General features: G+C 53.3%; 1 protein-coding gene across 3 annotated transcripts in view; it reads left to right on the top strand.

The window, feature by feature from the left end:
• MAU2 (MAU2 sister chromatid cohesion factor) overlaps positions 1 to 27,935 on the top strand; it is a 36,546-nt gene that overhangs the window by 1,006 nt on the left and 7,605 nt on the right. The window contains exons 2-17 of one of the 3 annotated variants that reach the window (XM_074384347.1): positions 11,391 to 11,408; positions 12,108 to 12,173; positions 13,184 to 13,279; positions 14,839 to 14,933; positions 15,868 to 15,895; positions 16,269 to 16,424; positions 17,602 to 17,748; positions 17,836 to 17,926; positions 19,218 to 19,321; positions 20,241 to 20,318; positions 20,706 to 20,771; positions 22,893 to 22,979; positions 24,518 to 24,567; positions 24,795 to 24,872; positions 24,969 to 25,080; positions 26,974 to 27,141. In XM_074384347.1, coding sequence (XP_074240448.1) covers positions 11,391 to 11,408; positions 12,108 to 12,173; positions 13,184 to 13,279; positions 14,839 to 14,933; positions 15,868 to 15,895; positions 16,269 to 16,424; positions 17,602 to 17,748; positions 17,836 to 17,926; positions 19,218 to 19,321; positions 20,241 to 20,318; positions 20,706 to 20,771; positions 22,893 to 22,979; positions 24,518 to 24,567; positions 24,795 to 24,872; positions 24,969 to 25,080; positions 26,974 to 26,985 — 1,284 coding nt within the window. In that variant the 3' untranslated portion in view covers positions 26,986 to 27,141. Of the gene's footprint in view, positions 1 to 11,390; positions 11,409 to 12,107; positions 12,174 to 13,183; positions 13,280 to 14,838; positions 14,934 to 15,867; positions 15,896 to 16,268; positions 16,425 to 17,601; positions 17,749 to 17,835; positions 17,927 to 19,217; positions 19,322 to 20,240; positions 20,319 to 20,705; positions 20,772 to 22,892; positions 22,980 to 24,517; positions 24,568 to 24,794; positions 24,873 to 24,968; positions 25,081 to 26,973; positions 27,142 to 27,935 lie in introns of those variants that run through there. The other 2 variants (XM_003942308.4, XM_010330174.3) reach the window with 2 other exon arrangements.

The raw sequence follows: 27,935 nt of genomic DNA, 5'->3' as shown, positions 1-27,935 counted from the left end.
TTTTTTTCTCTATCTACTGGTGACTTGTACCATCCAGTAGTCCATCCTCTTCTGAGTGAGTTCCCTCCCCTGTCCCAATTTGACTTCTGTGTCATCTTGGTGCGTCAAAGAATGCGGGAGAGTGGCTGTCATTCTTCCCTTTAAGAAACTTTCTAGGGCCAGGCTCAGTGGCTTCTGCCTGTAATCCCAGCATTTTGGGAGGTGGAGGCAGGCAGATCACTAGAACCCAGGAGTTTGAGACAAGCCTGGGCACCACAGTGAGACAACGTTTTTTTTTTTTTTTTTTTTTTTTTTTTTGAGACGGAGTTTCGCTCTTGTTACCCAGGCTGGAGTGCAATGGCGCGATCTCGGCTCACCACAACCTCCGCCTCCTGGGTTCAAGCAATTCTCCTGCCTCAGCCTCCTGAGTAGCTGGGATTACAGGCACGCACCACCATGCCCAGCTAGTTTTTTTTTTTAGTATTTTTAGTAGAGACGGGGTTTCACCTTGTTGACCAGGATGGTCTCGATCTCTTGACCTCGTGATCCACCCGCCTCGGCCTCCCAAAGTGCTGGGATTACAGGCTTGAGCCACCGCGCCCGGCCGAGACAACGTTTCTACAAAAAATTAGGCGGGCGTGGTCGCATGGCCTTGTATAGTCCCATCTACTCCAGAGGCTGAGGTGGGAGGATCAACTAAGCCCAGGGAGGTCAAGGCTGCAGTGAGCAATGATTTCGAGACTGCCCTCCAGCCCAGGTGACAGAGTGAAACCTTGTCTCAGAAGAAAAAAAAAAAAAAGGAAAAAAATAAAATTACAGGCTGTGGAGGCGTTTTTTCTCACAGCAATGCTGCTTCTGTCAGACCCCTGCCTCCCTTTTGCCATTTACCCAGTTCTGTCCTGCTTGAATAGAGAATTCTTGAAAAGAATCAACTCAGATTTTAAAAACTCATTAATCTGAGGTAAATCCAAGCTCACCCTCAGCTAGTAACAAGTTGCCTTAAGGAGTAGGTCAAATCTTTGTTTCACAGACTGTAAAAAGTTGGAAGGAGACTTTATTTTATTTATTTTGAGACAGTTTTGCTCTTGTTGCCCAGGCTGGAGCGCAGTGGCACAATCTCAGCTTACAGGAACCTCTGCCTCCCGGATTCAAGCGATTCTCCTGCTTCAGGCTGCTGAGTAGCTGGGATTGCAGGAACCCGCCACCACACCTGGCTAATTTTAAAAATATTTTTAGTAGACATGGGGTGTCACCATGTTGGCCAGGCTGGTTTCGAACTCCTAACCTTAATTGATCTGCCTGTCTCGGCTTCCCAAAGTGCTGGGATTACAGGCATGAGCCACCGTGCCCAACCAATTTTATTTATTTATTTTTTTTGTGACAGAGTCTCACTCTGTCACCCACGCTGAAGTGTACTGGCATGATCTCAGCTCACTGTAGCCCTGATCATCTGGGCTCAAGCAGTCCTCCCACCTCAGCTTCCCATGTAGCTGGGACCATCACACCCAGCTAACTTTTGTGGGGTTGTTTTTTTTTGGTGGGGGGGCAGAGTCTTGCTCTGTTCCCCAGGCTGGAGTGCAGTGGCATGATCTCCGCTCACTGCAACTTCCACCTCCCTTCTGGTTCAAGCAATTCTCCTGCCTCAGCCTCCTGAGGAGCTGGGATTACAGGCGCCTGCCACCACCCCCAGCTAATTTTTGCATTTTTTGTAGAGATGAGGTTTCACCATGTTGGCCAGGCTAGTCTCGAACTCCTGATCTCGGGTGATCCACCCGCCTTGGCCTCCCAAAGTGCTGGCATTACAGGTGTGAGCCACCGCACTCAGCCAATTTTTGTGTTTTTTGTAAAGACAGGATCTTGCCACATTGCCTAGGCTGGGTCTTGAACTCCTGAGCTTAAGCCATCCACCTGCCTCGGGCTCCTAAAGTGCTGGAACTACAGGCTTGAGCCATCATGCTGGGCCTGGAAGGCGACTTTAGTCCTCACTTGATCAACTGCCTTGTTTCAGAAATGAGGCAGTATGGCCCTAGAGGGGTGAAGTGATTTGCCCAAGGCTGCACAACAGGTTATTAACAAAACTGGGGCTGGGCGTGGTGGCTCAAGCCTGTAATCCCAGCACTTTGGGAGGCCGAGGCGGGTGGATCACGAGATCGAGAGATCGAGACCATCCTGCTCAACATGGTGAAACCCTGTCTCTACTAAAAATACGAAAAATTAGCTGGGCATGGTGGCACATGCCTGTAATCCCAGCTACTCAGGAGGCTGAGGCAGGAGAATTGCCTGAACCCAGGAGGCGGAGGTTTTGGTGAGCCGAGATCGCGCCATTGCACTCCAGCCTGGGTAACAAGAGTGAAACTCCATCTCAAAAAAAAAAAAAAAAACTGGGCTCAAACCTGGCTCAGCGATAACCAGGTTACATGCCAAGATCTTACATCATTGTTGTATTGGTGAAGTTTTTTTTCTTTGATTCATTCAGCAGATACTTGTTCAGCTCATGCGGGATGCCAAGCCATGTTTTAGTTTAGGTGCTGGGGAATCTGCAATGGCTAAAAGTCTCTGCCCACATAAACCTAGGTTTTCATGAGGAAGACAAACAATAAGCATGTAGTAAGAGGTTAGGCAGTGATGGAAGAACCGTGAAAACTGGACCAGGGAGAAGCGATGGGAGTTGACTGGGAGCTATTTTTGGCAGGGGTAGTGAGGGAGTCTCTATTTGTGGGAGTGATATTTGAGCAGAGGCCTGACTGGGTGGGGCAAGGAGCCTGAAGAATGCTCAGGGATCAGGTTGATGGCAAGGAATGATCAGTGCCCGAGCTGTTGGGGACCGGCAGTCATTATCATGGTCTCTCCGGGATAAGGATGAGGCCGAGATCAAATGAGGCACCAGGCTTTATTGACTAGGAGGCATCTGGTGGCCCAGCATCTCCAGTGGATGTGCTGGTTCGGAAACTCTCCCTTCTTTCCATTAACAGCTCCCGCCACCTGCCTTCTCTTGTCTCCCAGGGCTGTTCAGCCTGTTTCTGGCAGTGGCTAATAGTCACTGTGTGTACCGTAGTGTTTCGCCTACTCAGCCTTGTCTAGGAGAAGCAGTCATGCTGCAGATTGCTCTTTTTGCCACTTGGTTTTTGGACCCATAATTTAAGCCCTTCTCCTGGTGAAGTGCCTTTGCTCTATTTAGTGGAACTCTGGATCTTGAGGGGTCTTCGCTGAGCCACACAGTGCCCTTTGTAGCTCACACCAGCTTTATTCCTGGAAATCCTGTTGTTTGCGGTTTCCTGGTTTCTGGTTCTGAAAAGCAAATGGCTGAAGAGGTTCCAGTGTCTTCTCAGAGAGCCAACCCAGTGTAACAGTATTTTGCGGTATTCTGGGACTTTTCTCCTTGCACATTCTGCTGTTCTTTTTCTTTCATTCATTCATTCATTCGTTCATTCATTCATTTTGAGACGGAGTCTTATTCTTTGTCACCCAGGCTAGAGTGCAGTGGCACAATCTTGACTCACTGAAACCTCTGCCTCCCAGGTTCAAGCAATTCTCCTGTCTCAGCCTCATGAGCAGCTGAGATTAGTAGGCGCCCACCACCATGCCCAGGTAATTTTTGTATTTTTAGTAGAGACAGATTTCTCCATGTCGGTCAGGCTGACCTCAAACTCCTAACTTCAGGTGATCCACTTGCCTCAGCCTCCCAAAGTGCTGGGATTACAGGTGTGAGCCACCACTCCCAGCCTTTTGTGGGGGGAGGGGAGGGGAGGAAGTCTCACTCTGTTGCCCAGGCTGGATTGCAATGGCGTGATTTCAGCTCACTGCAACCTCTGCCTCTCAGATTCAAACGACTCTCCTGCCACAGCCTCCTGAGTAGCTGGGATTATAGGCACGCACCACCACACCTGGCTAATTTTGTATTTTTAGAGATAGGGTTTCATCATGTTGGTCAGACTGGTCTTGAACTCCTGACCTCAGGTGGTCCACCTGCCTCCGCCTCCCAAAGTGCTGGGATTACAGGCATGAATGAGCTACCATGCCCAGCCTTATTTTTATTTTTTTGAGACAGTCTTGCTATGTCGCCCACCCTGGAGTGTAGTTGGTGTTACCTCAGCTCACCACAACCTCCACCTTCAAGGTTCAAGCAATTCTTATGCCTCAGCCTCCCAAGTACCTGGAATTACAGGTATGAGCCATCATGCTCGGCTAACTTTTGTGTTTCTGGTAGGCTTGGCCAGGCTGGTCTCAAAGTGACCTGAAGTGATCCACCCACCTTGGCTTCCCAAAGTGCCGGCATTACAGGGGTGAACCCTCGTGCCAGGCATCTCTGTTCTTCTTTACTGAACTAATTTTCTCTAACCTAAGTGCTTAGGTAACACCTGTTATTGACCTTTGAACTCAGTGCTACATCCAGCTTTCCATCTTTTGCCTTCTCTCTGAGAGACCCCAGCCTCCTTGGTTATTGCATTTTTTTTCTTTTTTCTTTTTGAGATGGAGTCTTGCTCTATCGCCCAGGCTGGAGAGTAATGACGTGATCTCAGCTCACCGCAACCGTCTCTCAGGTTCAAGCAATTCTCCTGCCTCAGCTTCCCAAGTAACTGGAATTAGCAGGTGCCCATCACCATGCCCAGCTGAGTTTTTTGTATTTTTAGTAGAGGCAGGGTTTCACCATGTTGGGCAAGCTGGTCTCGAATTCCTGACCCTGTGATCAACCTGCCTGAGCCTCCCAAAGTGCTGGGATTACAGGCGTGAGCCACCAGGCCTAGCCGATTGCATTTTTATTTAAGATTATTTCTCTTGTATCTGCATCTGTCAGTTTCTAATGGTCTCCTCAACTGCACTTTTTTTTTTTTTTTTTTTTTTTTAATGAGGCAAGAGTCTCACTCTGTTGCCCAGGCTGGAGCGCAGTGGCTCGATCTCTGATCATTGTAACCTCTGCCTCTGGAGTTCAAGTGATCCTCCCACCTCAGCCTCCTGAGTAGCTGGGACTACAGGTGTGTGTCACCAGGCCTGGCCCTCAACTGCATTTTAAGTCATCTAGAAGGATATACTTACTCATCTGCTTCATCAAGTCAGCTAACTTTGAAAGAATGAATCCGTTAAATATCCCCATCAGGCCAGGCCAGGTGTGGTGGCTCACACCTGTAATCCTAACACTTTGTGTGGCCAGGGTGGTCAGATCACTTAAGCCCAGGAGTTCAAGATCAGCCTGGGCAACATGGCGAAACACTGTCTCTACAAAAAAAAAAAAAATTAGCCAGGCATGGGGCACATGATTGTGGTTCCAGCTACTCGGGAGGCTAAGGCAAGACAATTACTTGAGCCCAGGAGGTTGAGGCTGCAGTGAGCTGTGATCATGCCACTGCACTCTACTCTGGGCAACAGACTGAGACTCTGTCTCAAAAATTTTTTTTAAATCCCCATCAGAGTCAAGGAGGGTATGTCTTCCTTTCCTCAGTAGCTTTTTAAAAATGTAATTTTATTTATTTTTATATTTTCTTTAGAGCTAGGGTCTCACTATGTTGCCCAGGCTGGTCTTCAACTCCCAGCCTCCAGCAATCACCTGCCTCAGCCTCCCCAAGTGCTGGGATTGTAACTGTGAACCACCACATACCTAGCCGCCTCCTCAGCAGCCTTTTTTTTTTTTTTTTTTTTTTTTTTTTCTGAGATGGAGTCTCACTCAGTCACTCAGGCTGGAGTAGAGTGGCGCAATCTCAGCTCACTTCAACCTCCACCTCTCAGGTTCAGGCAACTCAGCCTTCCGAGCAGCTGGGATTACAGGCAACTGCCACCACACCTGGCTAATTTTGTGTTTTTAGTAGAGACAGGATTCCACCATGTTGGTCAGGCTAGTCTCAAACTCCTCGGTAGCTTTTTTGAGGTCACAGTAATTGGTCTCTCCATTATTCTTTCCTCTGAAAGGCCTCAGAGCACCTGCCGGCCACCTTGTTCCCTGGGTCTGCTCAGCAGATCCCGGAGCTGTTACAGTGCGTGGCAGGACACTATACCTGAAAGGCTTCCTTCTCTGAGTATGGTTTTGGCAGTGAGGTGGGTGTGTTTTGGCTGCTCTGGGACTACCCTAAGGAAATAGTTCACGACTATAGGCAGCGTCACTTTACTTTGAAATTTCCTGGCTAGAGAATTTGCAGTAACCAACCTGGGCAACGTGGCGAGACCCTGTCTCTACAAAAAATTTAAAAATTAGGCCGGGTGCGGTGGCTCAAGCCTGTAATCCCAGCACTTTGGGAGGCCGAGGCGGGTGGATCACGAAGGCAAGAGATCGAGACCATCCTGGCCAACATGGTGAAAACCCGTCTCTACTAAAAATACAAAAGTTAGCTGGGTGTGGTGGCGTGCACCTGTAGCCCCAGCTCCTCAGGAGGCTGAGGCAGGAGAATTGCTTGAACCCAGGAGGCGGAGGTTGCAGTGAGCCGAGATCCCGCCACTGCACTCCAGCCTGACTCCTGGCAACAGAGCGAGACTCTGTCTCAAAAAAAATTTTTTTTTAATTAGTGGGCCCATGGTGGCTCACACCTTTAGTCCTAGCTACTTGGGAGGCTGAGGGGTGAGTATCACTTGAACCCAGGAGGTTGAGGTGTCAGTGAGCTATGTTCCTGCCTCTGTAGTCCCGTCTGGGTGACAGAGAGAGAGAGAGAGAGAGACACCCAGTCTCACACACACAAAAAAATTCACAATGCCATTTTTGCAGATTCTGTCAGGTTGTGTTCTTTTGTATTTTGCTTTCCTCTTGGTCTCTCTCCTCTTGCTGCACGCCTATCCCTGTGAATTTTCTGTCTTCTCTCTTCCAGGCCCTGTGACTGACTTTTGTCTTATTTTCCCACTTGTCTTCTAAGCAGACAGATCCATCTTGGTCATTTAGATGTCTTGTATGGAATCAAGAGAATGTACCTACATATCCGTTTCCCCCTTAATTTTCTAATTTTTGATCACAGTTCTGTTTATCCCTTGACCTGGGAAGGGCGTCATCATTCTTAGGTTTTCCTGATTTGAAAGCCACCTGGGACTAAATGCCACCTCTTTGGAAGAACTTAATTATTTTTTTTTTTTTTTTTTTTTGAGACGGAGTTTCGCTCTTGTTACCCAGGCTGGAGTGCAATGGCGCGATCTCGGCTCACCGCAACCTCCGCCTCCTGGGTTCAGGCAATTCTCCTGCCTCAGCCTCCTGAGTAGCTGGAATTACAGGCACGTGCCACCATGCCCAGCTAATTTTTTGTATTTTTAGTAGAGACGGGGTTTCACCATGTTGACCGGGATGGTCTCGATCTCTCGACCTCGTGATCCACCCGCCTCGGCCTCCCAAAGTGCTGGGATTACAGGCTTGAGCCACCGCGCCCGGCAGAACTTAATTATTTTCTGTAATCTGAGGCCATTTATCCGGCCCCCCGCCACACTTCAGCAAGGGGCACCTCTTTCATTGGTGGTCAGTGAGAGGAGCACAGTATGTGGCGGCCCTCCAATGATGGTCTGAAGGACAGTGAACTGGCCCCCTGTGTAAAAAGTTTGGGGACGCCTGGCATAGGCCATGCCTGCTTTCTCTGTGTTTGGAACAGGGCTGCTTTTTTTTTTTTTTTGAGACGGAGTTTCGCTCTTGTTACCCAGGCTGGAGTGCAATGGCGCGATCTCGGCTCACCACAACCTCCGCCTCCTGGGTTCAGGCAATTCTCCTGCCTCAGCCACCTGAGTAGCTGGGATTACAGGCACGCACCACCATGCCCAGCTATTTTTTTTGTATTTTTAGTAGAGACGGGGTTTCACCATGTTGACCAAGATGGTCTCGATCTCTTGACCTTGTGATCCACCCGCCTCGGCCTCCCAAAGTGCTGGGATTACAGGCTTGAGCCACCGTGCCCGGCCAGGGCTGCTTTTTAATGGTGGTTTTGGTCATCTGACTTAGAAAGCAGCTCCAGACTGTGCTGGTCAGATACTTAATTCTGCATTCAGGTTTGGCCTGAGCGTCTATGGTTCACTTTCTCAGCAAGTCATTAAATGATTCATTTTCTCTCTTTTTTTTTTTTGAGGTGGAATCTCCCTGTGTTGCCCAGGCTGATCACAAAAAGAGGGGCTTTATCTAATGTCCTCTGTTTGTATATGTTTAAAGTGGGAGAGAAAGATACCTAGGAAATGGATGTTAAAAAGCACTGGTGCCTTTAATTTCTCAAGTGCCTTAGAGTGTTGCTAACTCGTAGTGGATCCACACTTTGAACCCAGGCCTCTGGCTCTTCCAGAAGAGAAGGCTTGTGTTTGAAGCCTTTGGGCAAGTTACTTCCCAGCTCACCAGTGTTCACTGAGAGCCTCCCCTTCCCCAGGGGAAATGGGATCCTCTCTGTCTAGCCCTCCTGTGGACAGATGGAGCTGATAGAGAGGGAAGCCCGTTAGCAGCAGGCACATCTTGCTTTTTTTTTTTTTTTTTTTTGGGACGGAGTTTCGCTCTTGTTACCCAGGCTGGAGTGCAATGGCGCGGTCTCGGCTCACCGCAACCTCCGCCTTCTGGGTTCAGGCAATTCTCCTGCCTCAGCCTCCTGAGTAGCTGGGATTACAGGCACGCGCCACCATGCCCAGCTAATTTTTTGTATTTTTAGTAGAGACGGGGTTTCACCTTGTTGACCAGGATGGTCTCGATCTCTTGACCTCGTGATTCACCCGCCTCAGCCTCCCAAAGTGCTGGGATTACAGGCTTGAGCCACCGCGCCCGGCACATCTTGCTTTTAAAAAAGGTATGTCTAGGCCAGGCGCAGTAGCTCACGCCTGTAATCCCAGCACTTTGGGAGGCCGAGGTGGGCAGATCACCTGAGGTCAGGAGTTCGAGACCAGTCTGACCAACATGGAGAAACCTGTCTCTAGTAAAAATTAGCCAGGCATGATGGTGCATGCCTGTAATCCCAGGTACTTGGGAAGCTGAGGCAGCAGAATCCCTTGAGCCCAGAAGGCGGAGGTTGTGGTGAGCCAAAATTGTGCCACTGTACTCTGGCCTGAGCAACAGGAACAAAACTCTGTCTCAAAAAAAAAAAAAAAAAGATGTCCATGGGGTCGGGAGATGAGGTTCAGTCCAACTGTGTGCTGAATAAAATTGATATTAGTTAGCTGGGCATGGGGGCGCGTGCCTGTAATCCCAGCTACTCGGGAGGCTGAGGTAGGAGAATTGCCTGAACCCAGGAGGCGGAGGTTGCGGTGAGCCGAGATCGTGCCATTGCACTCCAGCCTGGGTAACAAGAGCAAAACTCGTCTCAAAAAAAAAAATTGATATTAGTCACATAATAGCCCCAAAAGGAGAAGGGGCACAAAGATGTTGCTGGACAGGCACAGTGTCCCACGCCCATAATCCCAGCACCTTTGAAGTCCAAGGCAGGAGAATTGCTCGAGCCTAGGAACTTAAGACCAGCCTGGGTAGCATAGCTAGACCCCATTCCCCGCCAAAAAAAAATAGAAAAAATTAGCCAGTGTACCTATGCAACAATCTTGCGTTTTCTTCACATGTACCCCAAAACCTAAAATGCAATTTAAAAAAAAATAGCCAGATATGGTGATGTGCACCAGCAATCCCAGCTACTCAGGAGGCTGAGGTGGGAGGATCACTTGAGCCCAGGAGGTCAGGGCAAGGGTGCCTAACCTTTGATCATGCTGCTGCACTCCAGCCTGGACAACACAATGATACTCTCTCAAAAAGAAAAGCTGTTGCTGTGAGGAGACATTAATGGACCCACGCAGGCCTGAGCTCGGTGGCTTAGGCCAGAGCTTTGTAGAAGGGGGTGTAGAAGGCATGAAGTGACTGGACATGGCCCTTTGAAGTCCACTTGCCATGGCCGTGCAGTGCCTGTGTGGGTTGTCGTCAGTGCTGGGGAGAGCATCCCATGCCCACAGACTAGAAAGGAAAGCTTCTCCACCCAAAGAGAGCCAGGGGGATTCACCTGTTGCCTGGTCGCCTTGCTTACCTCTGCTAGGATGCAGCGACACACAGAAATGGGGCTAGCTTTGTCACAGGTGCCAGGCTCAGCTGCGGGCACCAGGTTTGCACCTTGCTCACCCAGGCTGAGTTTGCTGCTTGTGTGTTACAGTGCTCTCTGTCCACCCTGTATGTCCGAAGAGCTTCCCCTTGCTGGCCCCCATGGTGCCCAAATCACAGAACCGCCAAATTTCAGGGTTTGGGGAGACCTCAGCCCAGCTCTAGCACAGCTCCTCTGTCATAGTCCCCTCCAGTGTCCCCTCTCTTCTGTGTGATTGGCTGTGATTTGGAGCCTGTTGTCTCCAGGCCTCACTGGTTCCTCCGCCCTCCCTTCGCATTCTCTCTGCTGCATCCGGGATGGTCTGAAAACTCCCATCTGGGCAGGTGCTTTCATATTCTACCCTTTACTGAGTCCGTCTCCAGGGGTGACTCCAGGACATTCTGACCCTCAGCCGGGAGTGGCTGCTGTTGCCGAGTGAGTGGCAGAGGCCATCAGGCTTCAGCCTCACCTCCCTGGCCCTGTGTGCCCTTTTCATGGGCTCTTCAGTGCCTGGAGCACCACGTGCTCCCTCTTTGCCTGGAGAACTGGCCCCTCACTTTCCATACTTTGCCCCACGTGGCCTCCCACAGCACATGGTAAGTTAGGGTCTCTGCTCTGCTCCGGATCCACTTTCCAGCAACCATCAAGGCTCTTGTCAGGCGTGGATTGCTCTGAATGTGTGTGGCACGTGCAGGTTGGTGGGGACGGCATTAGGCTTGTGTGCTTGGGACCCTGGGTGATTTGATGGGCTGTAGTCAGTGGCCTGGACTAGCCCAGGAACCTGTTGGAAAATGTAACTTTAGGGCACAGCTGTCCCTGAGTTGGAGCCTGTTGTCTGAACTGCCTTCCTGGTGTGCGTCTTCTGTGCCCTTCTGCAGCTCTACCCCTGCGGGTCCTTCCTGGAGCCCCGCTGCCTCTCCTCGGAGAGGCTGACTTTGCTCATAGCCGAGCATCTTTCAAATGCCTTGCTGACCTTGCCCCCACAGACCTGTTCCCCATTTATAACTGATTTCTCATGTTATGCTTTGCTGAATGTCCTTCCTTTCTGCCTGACCTCTGACTGCTGGCCCTACTTCCGCGTGACACATGGGGGCCTTGCTGGGGCCAGATCACCTCTGAGCTCTTTTCCTTTCTGAAGCAGCTACCACCCATGGGCCTGTGGGGTCTGACTCCAAGTGTCAGCCCCTCCTCTGATGTCAGAAGGGCATGTCCCCGCCTCCCCAGGCACCCACTGGGGCTCTATAGCTTCCATTCACCTGGCTGGGTTGGAGGGGAGTGAGCCCACCCTCTCAGCCCAAGCAGGCTGCCTTCTTGTTACCTGGACACCTGGCAGCCTCCATTCTCAGGACAAACTCTGGAAACCCCAAAGTGAGCCAGTAACCGGGTACCAGTGTTTGCCTAAGAATTAATCATTTTTTCTTTCTCTTTCAGTGGTTGATATCACAGCAAGTATCCTTTCCGTGTTGAATTAAATTAAAGTTCCCGTTAAGGAATTCTCCACTTAAATAAAAAGAATGTATCAAAACTTGAATCCCACCTCCCAACATGCCCTGCAAGTTGAGGCCCTGCCCACAAACCACTGGGACGTCCCCACCAAGCCCTCGGCTGCCCCCGGGCACTGTGCTCCTCTTCGTGCTTGCCTCCACACCTGGCACCCAGCTCCGAGCTCTGCCCCACGGCAAGCTCCGGGTTCACTGGGGGAACAGCAGAAATTGGAATTTCAGGGCAGGCTGGGATGTGCGTGCCCCACAGACGTCAGCAGGGTAGGAGCCCCAAGCTGTGGCCCTTTTTTTTTTTTTAAGATGGAGTTTCACTCTTATTGCCCAGACTAGAGTACAATGGTGTGATCCTGGCTCACTGTAGCCTCCATCCCCTGGGTTCAAGTGATTCTCCTGCCTCAGCCTCCCAAGTAGCTAGGATTATAGGCGCCCGCCACCACACCCAGCTAATTTTTTATATTTTTAGTAGAGACAGGGTTTCACCATGTTGATCAGGCTGGTCTCGAACTCCAGACCTCAGGTGATCCACCCACCTTGGCCTCCCAAAGTGCTGGGATTGTAGACATGAGCCACCACGCCCAGCCTGCTGTGGCCCTTTCAAACTGACCTTTTTTACAGTGTCTGTACTTCCTTAACTGGACGTCACTAGATCCCACAGTTCGAAGATGTTAAATTTGAAGCAGCAAGTCTGTTGTCTGAGTTATACTGTCAAGAGGTAAGAATATATTCAGGTTTCTGAAAGCAAAGTCTTATCTCTCCCTGTTGCTAAGATGTGAAAGCACGTCAGCACATTGGGGCTCCGGGAGTTGGAATCCCTCCCTTTTTTTTTTTTTTTTTTTTGGTTGGGGGAAGGACAGGGTCTCACTCTGTCACCCAGGCTGGAGTGCATGGCACAATCATGGCTCACTACAGCCTTGAACTCTTGGGCTCAAATGATCCTCCCACCTCAGCCTCCCGAATAGCTGGGACTATAGGTGTGCACCACCATGCCTGGCTGATTTTTGAATTTATTGTAGAGATAGATGGTCTTGCCCAGGCTGATCTCAAACTCCTGGCCTCAAGCAATCCTCCCACCTCGACCTCCCAAAGTGCAAAAACTATACACAGGAACCACCATGCCCAGCCTTTCTGGCTGTTAACACTTGATATTACCTTCCTGCCTCTTATGCCCCAGCCCCAGGGCTTTGGTGGGTAGTCACCTGCTAAAAAGGGCGGGCAGCTTCCTTTTCTGCGGAAGGCTGTGAGAGAGATCAGCCTGTTCCTCGCCTGACAAGTCTGTACAGTTTCTCTTCTTAATCTGGTTCCTGATTTCAGTTGTAGCTGAAATTTGCCTTCCTCCCACCTCAGAATGATGACGAGTAAGGTGGCCTTGGCGGCAGGGAATGTGTGTGCTTCACACCCCGATGCCTCTCTCTGCTCTGAGAACATAAAAAATGGGAACTGGCATCTGATTTGACTGTTTAGAATTTTGAACTGAAACTACTTTCTGTCCAGTTGAATGAGAAGTTATTTTAAGAGTGATGCAGAAACTTCCCAGCCAGTGAGTCCAATAAAATATCTTTTTTTGCTTTTAATAAAGTAAATTGGCAACCCCAGAAAATCCTTTGGTAAGCATGAACAGGAACTGCCTTCTGGCACCGCAGCTGCTGCTAAGGAATCCGTCTTGATTGCCGCCTTGTTTTTTTTTTTTTTTTAAGCTTCCCAAACGTGACTATTTCCTTTCAGAATTCCGTTGATGCAGCAAAGCCGCTGCTGCGGAAGGCAATCCAGATCTCACAGCAGACCCCATACTGGCACTGCCGTCTGCTCTTCCAGCTCGCTGTAAGTACCATGGCCCAGGCACGAGGGTGCCCGGCAGGGGCCATGACCCCTTGGCACACCTGCCCCATGTGCAAAGAATAGCAGAGTCCACAGCGAGGAGACCCCCTTAGGCTGCCACACATAGGTGGGTACATAGGGACATTTCCTTAACCTGCTCACAAGCCCCCTCCAGCCTCCGTCCTTGACAGCATCCCCAGCTTGAGCCTAGCTCTCGGCAGCACCCAGGGATGAGTGGTGGGAATGCAGGTCTCCCCTGGGACCGACATTGACAGTGGGCCTGTTGCTTGTTGGGTGTCTTTGAGTTCCCCTCCCTCCCAGCCATGTTCATCTCATCTTTGGCCTGCACTCATCGAAATCCCAGGAACATTTCCTGCCAGAGACCTGCTGTGGGTTTTTTTAGGAGCTACACTGAGACTCCAAGGGGCTGCCTATCAGGCCACGAATGTCCACATCAAACCTTGTTTCCCACGTGGGGCCTCGCTTTCAGGGGCTGCTGGGGCACAGCTTTATCCTCAGATCCACATAGTTCCCCCTCATTCCCCCTTCAGCCCCCCTAGATGTAGGTGGTCCCCTGGTCCCTGAGCTCCACGATGCTTGGTTGTTGGGGAACTCTCTGAACTGGGCCTTCCTGGCTGGAGTGGAGGGACCAGCAAGCTTCACTGTGTGGGACACCTCTCCTGTCCTGGGCTCCATCCACACCTCCGCACTGGGCACCCTCAGGCATCCCCTCCCTGGCGACCCCCAGCCTCTCTCTTCCATGACCCAGCCTGCCTTCCAGGCCACCACTTAGCTACCTCCCATGATACCCACCTAAGCAAGCAGTGTGTGCACCCTGAGTTGAGAATGCCTCCAGCTGAGCCACTCACCCCAGGAGGGTCTGGCTGAGAAAAGACCCCACAGGGAAGAGCTCACACAGCAGTCAGGGCTCCCAAGGCCCTCTTCCCCCAGGCCTGTTGAGAAGCCACGTGCATACGCTGTCGTCTTCTATCTCCCCATGCACACTTGTGCCCATTAGCAGACAAAGGAGCAGGCCAGGCCATGAGTCACCTGCCCTAGGTCGCAGAGTTGGCAGGTGCACCTAGGGGTCGAGTTCTCCACCATGGCCCCGCAGGTGTTGCCTTGCAGGATCAAACCAGGCATGTGCCTCCTTTTCAACCTGTTGAGGCTTTGACACTTGCCTCTGAGGGAGTCTCTCCTTGTAGGCCCTGGTGCACACTGACATCCCAGTGAAGACGGACCCCACAGGCACCCACAGAGCACTCAGAACAGCCCTGAGGGTCTATGACATGAGCCTTGGCTGCTGATGCTACACTCCATTAAGTTTAGACACTGTCTACTGCAGGCACCATTCAGTTTAGATGACATATATACCACAGGCCAACTGGAGCTGTATACCCAAAGCAGTGTTGAGATAATTTGGTTAATATCGCTCAGAACTGACACAGGCAGTTTCACTGAGGTGGGGAGGTTTGGTTGAGTTTGCTAACAAAGCACAAAAGCCAGATACTGTAAAACTGATGGGTTTGACAGCAAAGGTCACTGCTCTCTCTGCTTTTTAGCAACTGCACACGCTTGAGAAGGACCTGGTGTCGGCCTGCGACCTCCTGGGTGTGGGGGCCGAGTACGCCCGGGTGGTGGGATCCGAGTACACACGGTAGGTACCCGCTCCCCTCCTTCCCTTCTGTTCTCTTAACATTAGAAGGGGCTTGACCATCTTGGTCCAGGACAAAGAACAGAAATGGCATTTCAGGCCAGATGCGGTGGCTCACAGTATATTCCCAGCACTTTGAGAGGCCAAGGCAGGAGAATCACTTGAGCCCAGGAGTTCAAGACCAGCCTGGGCAACATAGTGAAACCCCATCTCTACAAAAAATACAAAAATCAGTCACTATGAGGCGCAGGTTTGAGCCTGACATTCGAGCCTGCCCACTGGCCCCCACCCTGTGTGTCCATCACTGCCAAGTTTTTTCCTAGAGATAGGGTCTCACCATGTTGCCCAGGCTGGTCTCAAACTCCTGACCTCAAGTGATCTGCCCATCTTGGCCTGCCAAAGTGCTGGGATTATAGGCGTGAGTCATTGCACCCGGCCACCTTCTGGGCTTTTCACATGAGTGCATCTAAGCTATGCAAGAAAAATAAATACAGGCTGGGCGTAGTAGATCACTTGAGGTCAGGAGTTCGAGACCAGCCTGGCTAACATGGTGAAACCCCATCTGTACTAAAAATAAAAAAAATTAGCCGGGCGTGGTGGCACATCCCTGTAGTCCAAGCTATTCAGGAGGCTGAGGTGGGAGAATCGCTTGAACCCGGGAGGCAGAGGTTGCAGTGAACCAAGATTATACCACTGCACTCCAGCCTGGATGACAGAGTGAAACTCTGTCTAAAAAAAAAAAAAAGAAATATAGATGCAATAGGATAAAATAGAGCAGTCTTGTAAATATAACAAACTTCATCCGGGACTATTCACTGTTGTCCACTGAACTGTCTCCTGAGGTGGCACATTAGGTCCTGTGAGCCTGGGGGCAGTCACAGTCATCCCGGGAGGCCCCTGGGCCTTCTGGGACCTGACCCCCGCCTCTGTTTTGCAGGGCGCTGTTCCTCCTCAGCAAGGGGATGGTAAGTTGAGGTTGGGCATGGCTGGATGCGGCTGGTGTTGTGGAGGTGAGACAGGGCCCCCGCAGAGTCTGCTCAGACCCCACTCGCTCTCGATGGCGTGGCCTCTCAGGCACCCAGACCCTCGGGCACAGTGAGCAGCCTAGAGGGTGAGGCCGGGGCCTTGCAGGGTTCAGGAGGGAAGCTCAGGCTCCGCCCTGTGGGGTTATGCTGAGGCAGAATCCTGGTTAGGAGCTGCCTGGGCTGGGGTTTCAGGCTGGCCTTGCCCTCTGGGTTGGGGGCAGCAGGACCAGGGCAGGTGGGCAGCCCGGTGCTCCTGGTCCAGGGAGGGCCCCTGCAAGCCACGCACCCCATGCCTGCACCTCTCCCTCCCCAGCTGCTGCTGATGGAGCGCAAGCTGCAGGAGGTGCACCCACTGCTGACCCTCTGTGGGCAGATCGTGGAGAACTGGCAGGGGAACCCCATCCAGAAGGAGTCGCTGCGTGTCTTTTTCCTGGTGCTCCAAGTCACCCACTATCTGGATGCCGGGCAGGTGCGTGGCGCCTCTCGGGCAAGCTGATGGTTGCAACCAGTGGGTATGGGTAGCACCCAGGCCAATGGGTCTTGGGCTGTGAGGTCATCTGTGTCATCGCCTTACCTTGTCACACAGCAGGACTGTCATTCCAGCCCTGGACACACACACTCTTGGCCTGCTGTGGTGCGAGTGCTGGCACCATTGTGCCTGTCTGGTGTGCTGGTGCCTGGAAACAGGGTCTGTCCCGGCCACCCCACCACCGTTTGGGAGTATGATGTGTGACATTGCATATGCTCACTCAGCATGTGGACGCTCAGGGATTCCAATTGCAGTTCAGGGAATCATGAGAATAAAGCTTGGATGCACTGGGGTGGTGCCTGTGCACAGCAGATGCCCAAGTAGTATCTGTCTGGCCCCCCTGCTGTGGGGTTGAGCAGGGACTGATGTGCCCAGCCGTGTCCGAGACAGGACTCTGTGACCCCACCGTGGGTGGGGAACGGCTGTGTTTGAGCTCCTCATCTCTGCTTGTGTGACAGCCTTGACCCTTCAGGGGCTGGGAGCTGCCCTTTGCCCCTCAGACCTACCCCTCTTGCCATGGCTGCAGGTGAGCCTCTCCACAGGGCTTGGTAAGGGGGTTCCCCAGTTCCCCCATCCATACCCATCATTGCCCATTGGGTAAAGTGCTGCACTTGGCACATAGGGACACAGAGCAGACTGTAGCCACACTTCTCTTGGGGTGCCAGGGCTGCAGAGACGTCCCTCAGGGCTTCAGGACGAGATGGGCCAGTCTGTAAGAGCCACAGCTCCTTCGAGACTCCTGGGCCAGGAAGCCACCTCCCACCTGCTGCAAAGCACTCGGGTCTGGCTGCAGGAAGGCCAAGAGCAGCGCCAGCAGGGTCTGGACAGGCCTCTCCTGGGCCTTGGTGTTGAGCCCAGCACTGAGCAGTGGACAAACTTCAGTCCCATAGCTGCCTGCCTGGCCCTGCCCCTGCCCCTGCCCCGAGAGCCCAGCTGATCCATGGGAGTGCAGCGGGAGTGGGTCCATCTTGGCAGGAGGTGGCCATGGCAGAAGGGGAAGGAAGGTGCTCCCTGGAGGAAAGGGCAGGGATGGCTGGGCTGGGCCTGGCCTCCCGAGCAGCTGGGCTTAGGTGGGCACTCAGGTGTGGGTGAAGGTGTGACTTAGGTGGGCACACAGGTGAAGAGCGTGAAGCCGTGTCTGAAGCAGCTGCAGCAGTGCATCCAGACCATCTCCACGCTGCACGACGACGAGATCCTGCCCAGCAACCCCGCCGACCTCTTCCACTGGTTGCCCAAGGAACACATGTGTGTGCTCGTCTACCTGGTGCGTCCTGCCGGGGCCAGGGCTGGGGGCGGGGCCAGGGAGAGGGAGAGGGCCCTGGTAACCCCTGCTGTCTGGTCTTGTCGCCAGGTGACTGTGATGCACTCCATGCAGGCGGGCTACCTGGAGAAGGCACAGAAGTACACGGACAAGGCTCTCATGCAGCTGGAGAAGCTCAAGAGTAAGTCAGGTGCTCGGCTGGCCACGTGGCCACAGTGCCCCCTGATGGACGGCCTGGCCAGATGCTGGCTTTGCCAAGGCCCAGTGACCCTGTGTGACTGCGCTGCCTTGCTTGGTGGGTCCTGTCACCCTGATTGATAAATACTGGTAACCGACGTCAGAGCAGAGCAGAGCAGACCAGCCTGGGGTGGGAGGTACCCCCCTGAGTGGTCAGGGCCCTTGTGCCCAGTTATGCTCAGTTGAAATAGGTGGTGGCTGCTTTTCCCGATTATTATCTTTTTCTTTTTCTTTTTTTTTTTTTTTTTCTGGAGACGGAGTTTCACTCTTGTTACCCAGGCTGGAGTGCAATGGCGCGATCTCGGCTCACCGCAACCTCTGCCTCCTGGGTTCAAGCAATTCTCCTGCCTCAGCCTCCCGAGTAGCTGGGATTACAGGCACACGCCACCATGCCCAGCTTATTTTTTGTATTTTTTTAGTAGAGACGGGGTTTCACCATGTTGACCAGGATGGTCTCAATCTCTTGACCTCGTGATCCACCCGCCTCGGCCTCCCAAAGTGCTGGGATTACAGGCTTGAGCCACCGCGCCCGGCTTCCCGATATTATCAATGGTGTGATGGGGACACTTGGAATGAGGCCAGGGTTAGAATTCAGTCCTCACTGACCACCATCATGTCCTTTGGAAGTCTTGAGTTCTTTCCAAATGCTCAACTGTCTAATCCGTCCAGGGACCTTTGACTAGCACAAACCCAGAACAGGTATCTCTGGCTGATGCAGTGTGCCTGATAGTCTGCCTGTTTGCACCCTCGTGAGTGCTGCTGGGGGAGAAGGCATCAGAGTCAAGCCAGCTTGGAGCCCAAGAAGGCTGTGCTGCTCTTTGTCATGTTCCCATGTGAGGTTGGCTGCTTGGGGCTGCCAGGAGGTAGGGCCTGGCCCACGTCCCCCCACCCACTGCCTGAGGCTCTGTTGCATGGTCTCATGATCCAGGATGGTTTCCACATTTCTGGAACCTGCTGTGTCCACAAGCTATTGAGCACATAGGGTGAGGGGTGAGGGTCAGAGCCGACCCCTCTTGGAACACTGTGGGAACCAAACTCTAGCTCCCGCTCCATCTTCTCACGTGGACACCAAGACATACTCCCTCACTCAGAGTGGGTAGTGGGGACTGGGGAGATGACGGGGTGGGTGCCTGGCCAGTATAGCAGGAGACAGGAATAAGGTGGGGGCATGGTGGGCTGGGGGCGGTGCCTCCTCCAGCCTCCCCTGCCTGCTCATCCCCGGCTCTCGCTCACAGTGCTGGACTGCAGCCCCATCCTGTCATCCTTCCAAGTAATCCTGCTGGAGCACATCATCATGTGCCGCCTCGTCACGGGTCACAAGGCCACGGCGCTGCAGGAGGTAAGGCTGGGCAGTGCACAAGGGGCGGGAAGGCCCAGGAGTCGATGGGTCTCAGCAGTGTCAGACAAGAGGCTGAATTCGCCAAGTGTACACTGGCCAATTCAGCCAACGCTAGCCCATCCTGCTGTCTCGCTCCAGCGTTTCTCAGCCCTGCATAGGCACCACTGATCAGAGAATCTCATGCAAAAACCAGTGGAGGCCAGGCATGGTGACTCACGCCTGTCATCCCAGTACTTTGGGAGGCTGAGGTGGGTGAATCATTGAGGTCAGGAGTTTGAGACCAGCCTGGCCAACATGGCAAAACCCAGTCTCTACTGAAAATAAAAAAATTAGCCAGGTGTGGTGGCAGGCACCTATAATCCCACTGTTACTTGAGAGGCTAAGGCAGACGAATCACTTGAACATGGGAGGCAGAGGTCGCAGTGAGCCAAGATCACACCACTGCACTCCAGCCTGGGCAACAGAGTGAGACTCCGTCTCAAAAAAAACAAACAAACAAACTGATGGGCCATGGCCCAAAAGCTTGCACGCCAAGAGAATAGCATACATGGTCTCTGGAAATGTGGGGGTCCCTTGATAGTGATTCTTATACTCCACCCTGCCATCAGGAACGCTCTCTACCCCCAGTGCCCACCCTCCTGAGAGGGGGATGGGGTCCTTGAGTAGGCCAGAGATCCTTTACGGCCCAGACACCTGTTGGACGGGGTGGAGGAGGCGAGTAACAGACAAGGGTCCTTGTCCACAGTGGGGTCCAGGCTGCCCTTTGCCCTCATGGGGGATGTGTCTGCTGGGGCTTTGTACCCCAGTTTGGGCAGACGGGACATGGGCTCACGCACCAGGTATGGGGTCTCCCCAGTGCTGCTCAGACGCCAGGTCCCAGGTTGCAGTCTGGTGACGGCAGCACACGCTCTCCCGGCAGATCTCCCAGGTCTGCCAGCTGTGCCAGCAGTCCCCCCGGCTCTTCTCCAACCACGCAGCACAGCTGCACACACTGCTGGTGAGTAACCCCGTGACGGCACCCCAGGAGAATCCAGAATGTTCCCAGTAAGTAAGCACCTAACCAGATCGAGAACATGCCCAGTGAAGAACCCCCTGACAGCACCCTAATCAGAATCTGGAATGTTCCCATAGGTAATCACGTAACCTCCCCAGGCAGGATCCAGAATGCTTCCAGTGAGCATCCTGTCCCGCCCCACGTTGGCTTGGGTCTGAAAGACGGGGACAGTGAGCATGTTACCTGCCTCACAGCTGACTCGGTAGAGCCATTGTCATACTCCTCCAGGCCAGCCGTGTAGGCCCCGGGCACACCGAATGGTCTCTGATCTGAGTCCTCAGTGGGACCTTCCCGGGGGCCGGCCCTGATGACACCACCACCTTCTTCCAGGGCCTGTACTGTGTCTCTGTCAACTGCATGGACAACGCGGAAGCGCAGTTCACCACAGCCCTTCGGGTAAGGTGCTGGCCCTCCTTGCTGCTGGGGCGGGCCACACTTGTGAGTAAGGAGTCGGGTGTGGTCTGCGATGAGGACAGCTGTTGCGCTAGGTCAGCTACGCAAAGCCACAGCACCAGAGGCCATGCACAGTCATCAGCCTTTGCCAGCCCTGGCAGTGACACACTGTTTATCTAAATAAGGGAGCGCTATGGGGCCAGGGGCTTCCTGAGCTGACCCGAGGGTAGACGTGAGGGAGAGGTATGACATGTCTGGGGACGCTGCTTTAGTGCCTGAGTGGGAGCTCTTGCAGCACCCACCCCCCAAGGCTGGATTGGCTTCAGTGTCAGCTGACGACTCAGAGCCACCCTGGATTCAGGGCTCCCCTGGAGAGTGATGGAGCTGGGCCACCCCCCAGGTGCTTTGTGGGCAGAGAAGGACTCCTGGCCTCAGATGGGGGCCCTGCCAGGCCCTGGAAGAAGGCTGGAAGCAGCCCAGAGCGGGACCATCGTGTCCCCACCTCAGCCCCAACCTCCTCACAGGAAATAGGGCTATGGACGCCTTTTTCCTGGTGATTCTAGGAAGGGCCCTGAGGAGAGGTGTCAGGGAGCAGGGGCGGCTCTGTCTGCCACTCAAGCAAGGTCACCGGGGAGTTCTGCCTGCACCCTGACTGTGGGACAGGGTACAGACCTGTGGGTACTGCCACCCCTGCCACTGGCCTCAGGTACACAGGAGCCCTGACATACAGACAGCATGTTTGGGTGGGAAGGGCCGGCTAAGCACTCACTCCTCTGCCCCTTGCCTCACTCCCAGAACTGTGGCTCACTCTGATGGCAGCAGGGCCAGGATTCCCTTCATGCCTTGCCATCCTGCCATCTCTGCGTCTCACTCCCCATAAGTGGTTGCTGCGGCTGGCTTGGTTCCCTGTCAAGCTTCCCAAGGCCATGTACCCTAAGGAGTACTCACCCCAGGGTCAAAAGAGCTTCTTTTTCATGGCCCACCCAGGAGTGATGTGGCCAGGATGCAACCCCATACCCACTAACCCCAAACACACGCGCCACCTCCTGTGGTCCTGCAACAAATATCCCCCACCTTGCTGTGTCTCAGAGCATTCGTGCTTGGTTCAGGAGATCCTCTGGGCCTCCTGGCTGTGCAACAGGAGAGGGTCTGTTCCAGTGGGGTCTGTACTTCCTGGGCTCACTCTACCTCTTGCCCAGCCCCACTGGGAACCAGGGTCTGGGCAGGGCTTGAGCCACATAGAGTGGTCCCTGTCTTGATGATCTCATTTCCCAACAAGAGCCAGGGGCCATGGTCCATCCACCACCTGTCATCCCCAGCATTTCTGGCCCCCGACACAGCATTACCCATCTCTGGAGCGGGGCCTGTACTGGTCCCCTCTGGAACAATAGCTCCCCTCTTCCTCTCCTCCCCCCATGAAGAGGAATCCCCACCCAGGACCAGCATGTGCCTCAATGGCAGTGGACACCTGGGTCCCACAGGTTGCTGGCCTGGAGGAAGGGTTCACCAGGTCTCTGTCCTGAGAGACAGCAGAAAATGGACCAAAACCCAGCATGTTCTGAGGATGGGATCGGCGTGGCTGATTTGTTTGTTTGTTTTTTTGAGACAGAATCTCTCTCTTGATACTCAGGCTGGAGTGCAGTGGTGTGATCTCGGCTCACTGCAGCCTCCTCCCCAGTTCAAGCAGTTCTCCTGCCTCAACGTCCTGAGTAGCTGGGACTTCATGAGTGCAGGCGCGTGCCACCACACCCAGCTATTTCTTGTATTTTTAGTAGAGATGGGGTTTCACCATGTTGGCCAAGATGGTCTCTATCTCTTGACTTCGTGATCCGCCCGCCTCAGCCTCCCAAAGTGCTGGGATTACAGGCATGAGCCACCGCGCCTGGCCTCCGGTTTTCCTCTTCTCTGTTCTCTAACTGCTCTGTAAGGCAGACAATGGTTTATAATGAGAAGAATTGATAGCTGTGTTACCCTTGGGTTTAGGAGGCAAGGCAGGTGTATTTGAAATGAAAAGAACAAGTCTTTTCTGAATTAGTCTCCGTGGAGATTGTGGGTGGCTCTGACACTGCCATGTGGGTCACAGCACCCGGCCCAGCCTCCTAATGTCCCTATCTCCCGTTGCAGCTCACCAACCACCAGGAGCTGTGGGCCTTCATCGTCACCAACCTGGCGAGTGTGTATATACGGGAAGGAAATAGGCACCAAGAGGTAGTAGGTGACATGCTTCATGTTTGGTATCCTTTCTCTCCGTTCTCTTCTTTTTGGGGAACCAGGGGGTTGTCCTGGGCACCAGCAAATCTCAGCTGACAGCAAACCCCAGGGTGTTCACCTTTTGAGGGATGGGCTGCACTCGACACAGAGGCACACAGGGTGACCCAGAGGTGGATCGAGGGAGGCCAGGTCTGGGACAACGACATTCCCATAGCCACAGAACACTTCTCTCTGGCAAAGAAACCAAGCTGTATGCATCCCACAGACAAAGTCTTGTAGCCCAAGCATTCTGCTATAGGATATCGGCCAGGCCTTGAGGCCCAGTCCAAGGGGCAGCAGCTGAGGCACCTTGTACCCAGGTTGTACTGGTGCCCCTGCAGGGTCAGGGGCTCTAACTGGCTCGAGTGTTGGGTAGGGGCGCCTAGGGTTGTCCTCATAGGCCAAGCACCGTCACGTGGACTTCTGAGCCAGTGCTTACAAGAGTCAGGTTCCCTCTGCAGTTCTCAGCCCTAGGATCTTCCATCAGCCTTGGGATCCTCACTCAGCCCTAGGATCTTCTTATCAGCCCCCGGGATTACCTCTTCAGCCCTGGGATCCCTCTCAGCCCTAGGATGTCCCTCAGCCCTAGGATGTCCCTCAGCCCTAGGATGTCGCTCAGTCCTAGGATGTCCCTCAGCCCTAGGATGTCCCTCAGCCCTAGGATGTCCCTCAGCCCTAGGATGTCGCTCAGTCCTAGGATGTCGCTCAGCCCTAGGATGTCCCTCAGCCCTAGGATGTCCCTCAGTCCTAGTCTCCCTTTCAACCCTCAGAGTCTGCCTCCAAAGTGTCTCAGGCCTGTAATCCCAGCACTTTGGGAAGCCAAGGCAGGAGGATCCCTTGAGGTCAGGAGTTAAAGACCTGGACAACATAGTGAGAACCCATCTCTACAAAAAAATTTATTAAATAACCCAGTGTGGGTGTGTGGGCCTGTGGTCCCAACTAGGGAGGCTGAGACAGGAGAAATCACTTGAGCTAAGGAGGTTGAGGCTACAGTGAGCCATGATCCAGCCCTGGCTGTGTCATCTGATGCCAGATGTGGGCTCACAGTGTTGAGGAGGAGCCTGGCTCCCTTGAGCCTCTGCAGCCAGAGGGCATCTAAAATACTAGATCACGCCCCCATCAGAGCCTCACTGGGTCCCCATACCTCCAGAGAGATTCCATTCACCCCCACCAGCCCACAGGGCTCACGGGCCCCAGCCTGCCAATCTGCCCACTGCCCCTCAGTGTCACTCTGACCACACAGAGGCCTCCTGGACACCCAGGCCCCCATCACCTACCACAGGACAGGGTGGCACAGGCAGGGCCGGTTGAGGGTGTGAGGGTCCTGCCCCTGGCCTTTCTCACCAGAGACCACTCTTGCTGGTCAGTCACCAGGCTCTGCCTGATCAGCCACAGTCCCTACAGGAGTGTAGAGAAACGCCCATGTACTGCAGTGTGTTGGGGGGGACCTTTCATCTGTGAAAATGCAGAATGGTGCTGACTGGCTCTTCCTCCCCTAGCTCTACAGTCTGCTGGAGAGGATCAACCCAGACCACAGCTTCCCTGTCAGGTGAGCCGCTCCAGGCGCCACTCCACACATGGCCTAGGCTCCCCGTGCTCTTTGAGTGGGGCCCCCAACTGCCTTTTGCACCCTGATACCCCGTACACACCTCCTCACACAGTCTGCAGCAGGGGGCTCTCGGAAATTCCTCCCCTGCCACCTGCCCACCGCCCTTTTGTAAACTTGCTGCTTTACCTAAATCCCCACCCCCACGTGACGCTGCACTCTCCCCGCAGCTCACACTGCCTACGAGCGGCTGCCTTCTATGTGCGCGGGCTCTTCTCCTTCTTCCAGGGACGCTACAATGAGGCCAAGTGAGTGCAGGGCAGAGGGCAGCGGGTGGGCTGTGCTCAGGGTGTCCCAGGCCCCGTCCTGCAGGCGTCAGTGTCTGCGTTCTCCTGCGTTGTCAGGCGATTTCTGCGGGAAACTCTGAAGATGTCCAATGCCGAGGACCTGAACCGGCTCACGGCCTGCTCCCTTGTGCTCCTGGGCCACATCTTCTACGTGCTGGGAAACCATCGAGTGAGTGCCCTGGCCTCGGACCCTTGGTTGGGTGCCTGTGGGGCTGGCTGAGGGACAGGAGCCAGCCAGCAGCCTAGAGGCAGCATGGTGCTGTTCATCCTATGCCCCTCAAAGAGTGTGTCTAGGTGGGCACCCTGGCTGCCAGTCTGGACAGGCAGGGGCAGGGGAGCTGGGCACCCACGGAGGGTGTAGGGGCAGGCAGGGGGCCAAATGGGTATGGCCTCAGACATCAGGCAGGCAGAGCTCCAGGGGTCAGGGAGCTGAAGCCAGGGCCAAAGAAGCTGCCCTGAGCTGGCAGGGATGACACAGACACCCCATCCTGTGGACACCCAAGGGGAAGGGAGATACCTCCACTCAGCCAGAATCCCAAACATTTCATTCTTGCCTGGCATGCACAGCGTCCTCTCAGGGTACAAGTAGCCCCTGGGATTGGTCCCCACCCAAAGCTAGCTGGTCTCTGACAGGACCAGCCGCCTCAGTCCTTCCTGTCAATTCCTCACCTACTCTCACCCACCTGATCTCACAAGGTGTTGAATTTTCTTTTTTTTTCTTTTTTCTTTTGAAACAGAGTTTTGCTCTTGTTTCCCAGGCTGGAGTGCAATGGCGCGATCTCGGCTCACCGCAACCTCCGCCTCCTGGGTTCAGGCAATTCTCCTGCCTCAGCCTCCTGAGTAGCTGGGATTACAGGCACGTGCCACCATGCCCAGCTAATTTTTTGTATTTTTAGTAGAGACGGGGTTTCACTATGTTGACCGGGATGGTCTCGATCTCTTGACCTCGTGATCCACCCACCTCGGCCTCCCAAAGTGCTGGGATTACAGGCTTGAGCCACCGCGCCCGGCTGAATTTTCTTTACTTTTTTTTTTTTTATAATTTTGAGATGGAGTTTCACTCTTACGGCCTAGGCTGAAGTGGTGCAATGGCGCGATCTCTGCTCACCACAACCTCTGCCTCCCCGGTTCAACTGATTTTCCTGCCTCAGCCTCCTGAGTAGCTGGGATGACAGGCATACATCACCACACCCAGCTAATTCTGTGTGTGGTTTGGGGGGTTTTTTTGTTGTTTTTTATTTTTTTGAGACAGAGTCTTGCTCTGTCACCCAGTCTGGCGTTCAGTGGCATGATCTCTGCCCACTACAACCTCCACCTCCCGGGTTCAAGCGATTCTCCTGCCTCTGCCCGAGTAGCTGGGACTACAGGTGCACACCACCACACCTCGGCTAATTTTTTGTATTTTTAGTAAAGACGGGGTTTCACTGTGTTAGGCAGGATAGTAATTTTGTATTTTTAGTAGAGACAGGGTTTATCCATATTGGTCAGGCTGGTCTCGAACTGCCAACTTCAGGTGATCCACTTGCCTCAGCCTCCCAAATTGCTGGGATTATAGGCATGAGCCACCATGCCCAGCCTTTTTTGTTTGTTTATTTTATGATTATTTTTTAGAAAACATTTTGGCGAGCCACAATGGCTCACACCTGTAATCCCAGCACTTTGGGAGGCTGAGGTGGATGGATCACCTGAGGTCAGGAGTTCAAGACCAGCCTGGCCAACATAGTGAAACCCCATCTCTACTAAAAATACAAAAATAGTCGGGTACAGTGGTGGGCACTTGTAATCCCAGCTGCTTGGTAGGCTGAGGCATGAGAATCACTTAAACCCAGGAGGCGGAGGTTGCAGTGAGCTGAGGTTACGCCACTTCATTCCATCTAGCCTAGGTGAGGGGAAGACTCATCTCAAAAAAAGAAAAAAGATATTTTTGGCCAGACAGTGGCTCATTGCCTGTAATCCCATCACTTTGGGAGGCTGATGTGGAGAGTCACTTAATCCCAGGAGTTCAAGACCACCAACCTGGACCACCTAGCAAGACCTTTTTTTTTTTTTTTTCTTTTTCAAGGCCAAGTCTTAATCCGTCACCCAAGTTGCAGTGCAGCGGCATGATCTCAGCTCAGCTCACAGCCACCATAGCTCCGCCAGGCTCAAGCGATCCTCCCACCTCAGCCTCCCAAGTAGGTGGGGCCACAGGTGTGTGCCACCATGCTCAGCTAATTTTTTGTATTTTTTTTTTTTTTGAGGAGGAGTTTCACTCTTGTTACCCAGGCTGGAGTGCAATGGCGCGATCTCGGCTCACCGCAACCTCCGCCTCCTGGGTTCAGGCAATTCTCCTGCCTCAGCCTCCTGAGTAGCTGGGATTACAGGCACACGCCACCATGCCCAGCTAATTTTTGTATTTTTAGTAGAGACGGGGTTTTACCATGTTGACCAGGATGGTCTCGATCTCTTGACCTCGTGATCCACCCGCCTCGGCCTCCCAAAGTGCTGGGATTACAGGCTTGAGCCACCGCGCCCGGCCAATTTTTTGTATTTTTGGTAGAGACCAGGTCTCCATGTTGCCCACATTGGTCTCGAGCTCCTGAGCTCAAGCAATCCAACCACCTCAGCCTCCCAAAGTCCTAGTGACCCACTGCGCCTGGCCCTAGAGATGCTGTCTCTTAAAAAAATAATAATAATGTTATTTTCCAGCCCGGCACAGTGGTTCAGGCCTATAGTCCCAACACTTTGGGAGTCAGAGGTGGAAGGATCATTTGAGGGTAGGAATTCAAGATCAGCCTGGCAGAGTGTGGTGACTTACCCTGTAATCCCAGCACTTTGGGAAGCTGAGGCAGGCAGATCACTAGGTCAGGAGTTCAAGACCAGCCTGGCCTATAACATAGTGAAACCCTATCTCTACTAAAAATATGAAAATTAGCCGGGTGTTGTGGTACACACCGGTAATCCCAGCTACTCAGGAGGCTGAGGCGGGAGAATCACTGAAACCCAAAAGGCAGAGGTTGCGGTGAGCTGAGACACCACAATTGC

This window comes from Saimiri boliviensis, chromosome 14, assembly GCF_048565385.1.
Source record: "Saimiri boliviensis isolate mSaiBol1 chromosome 14, mSaiBol1.pri, whole genome shotgun sequence".
Classification (NCBI taxonomy): Eukaryota; Metazoa; Chordata; class Mammalia; order Primates; family Cebidae; genus Saimiri; species Saimiri boliviensis.
The sequence above is the reverse complement of the archived record's forward strand: the minus strand, read 5'-3'. Positions and strand labels throughout refer to the sequence as shown.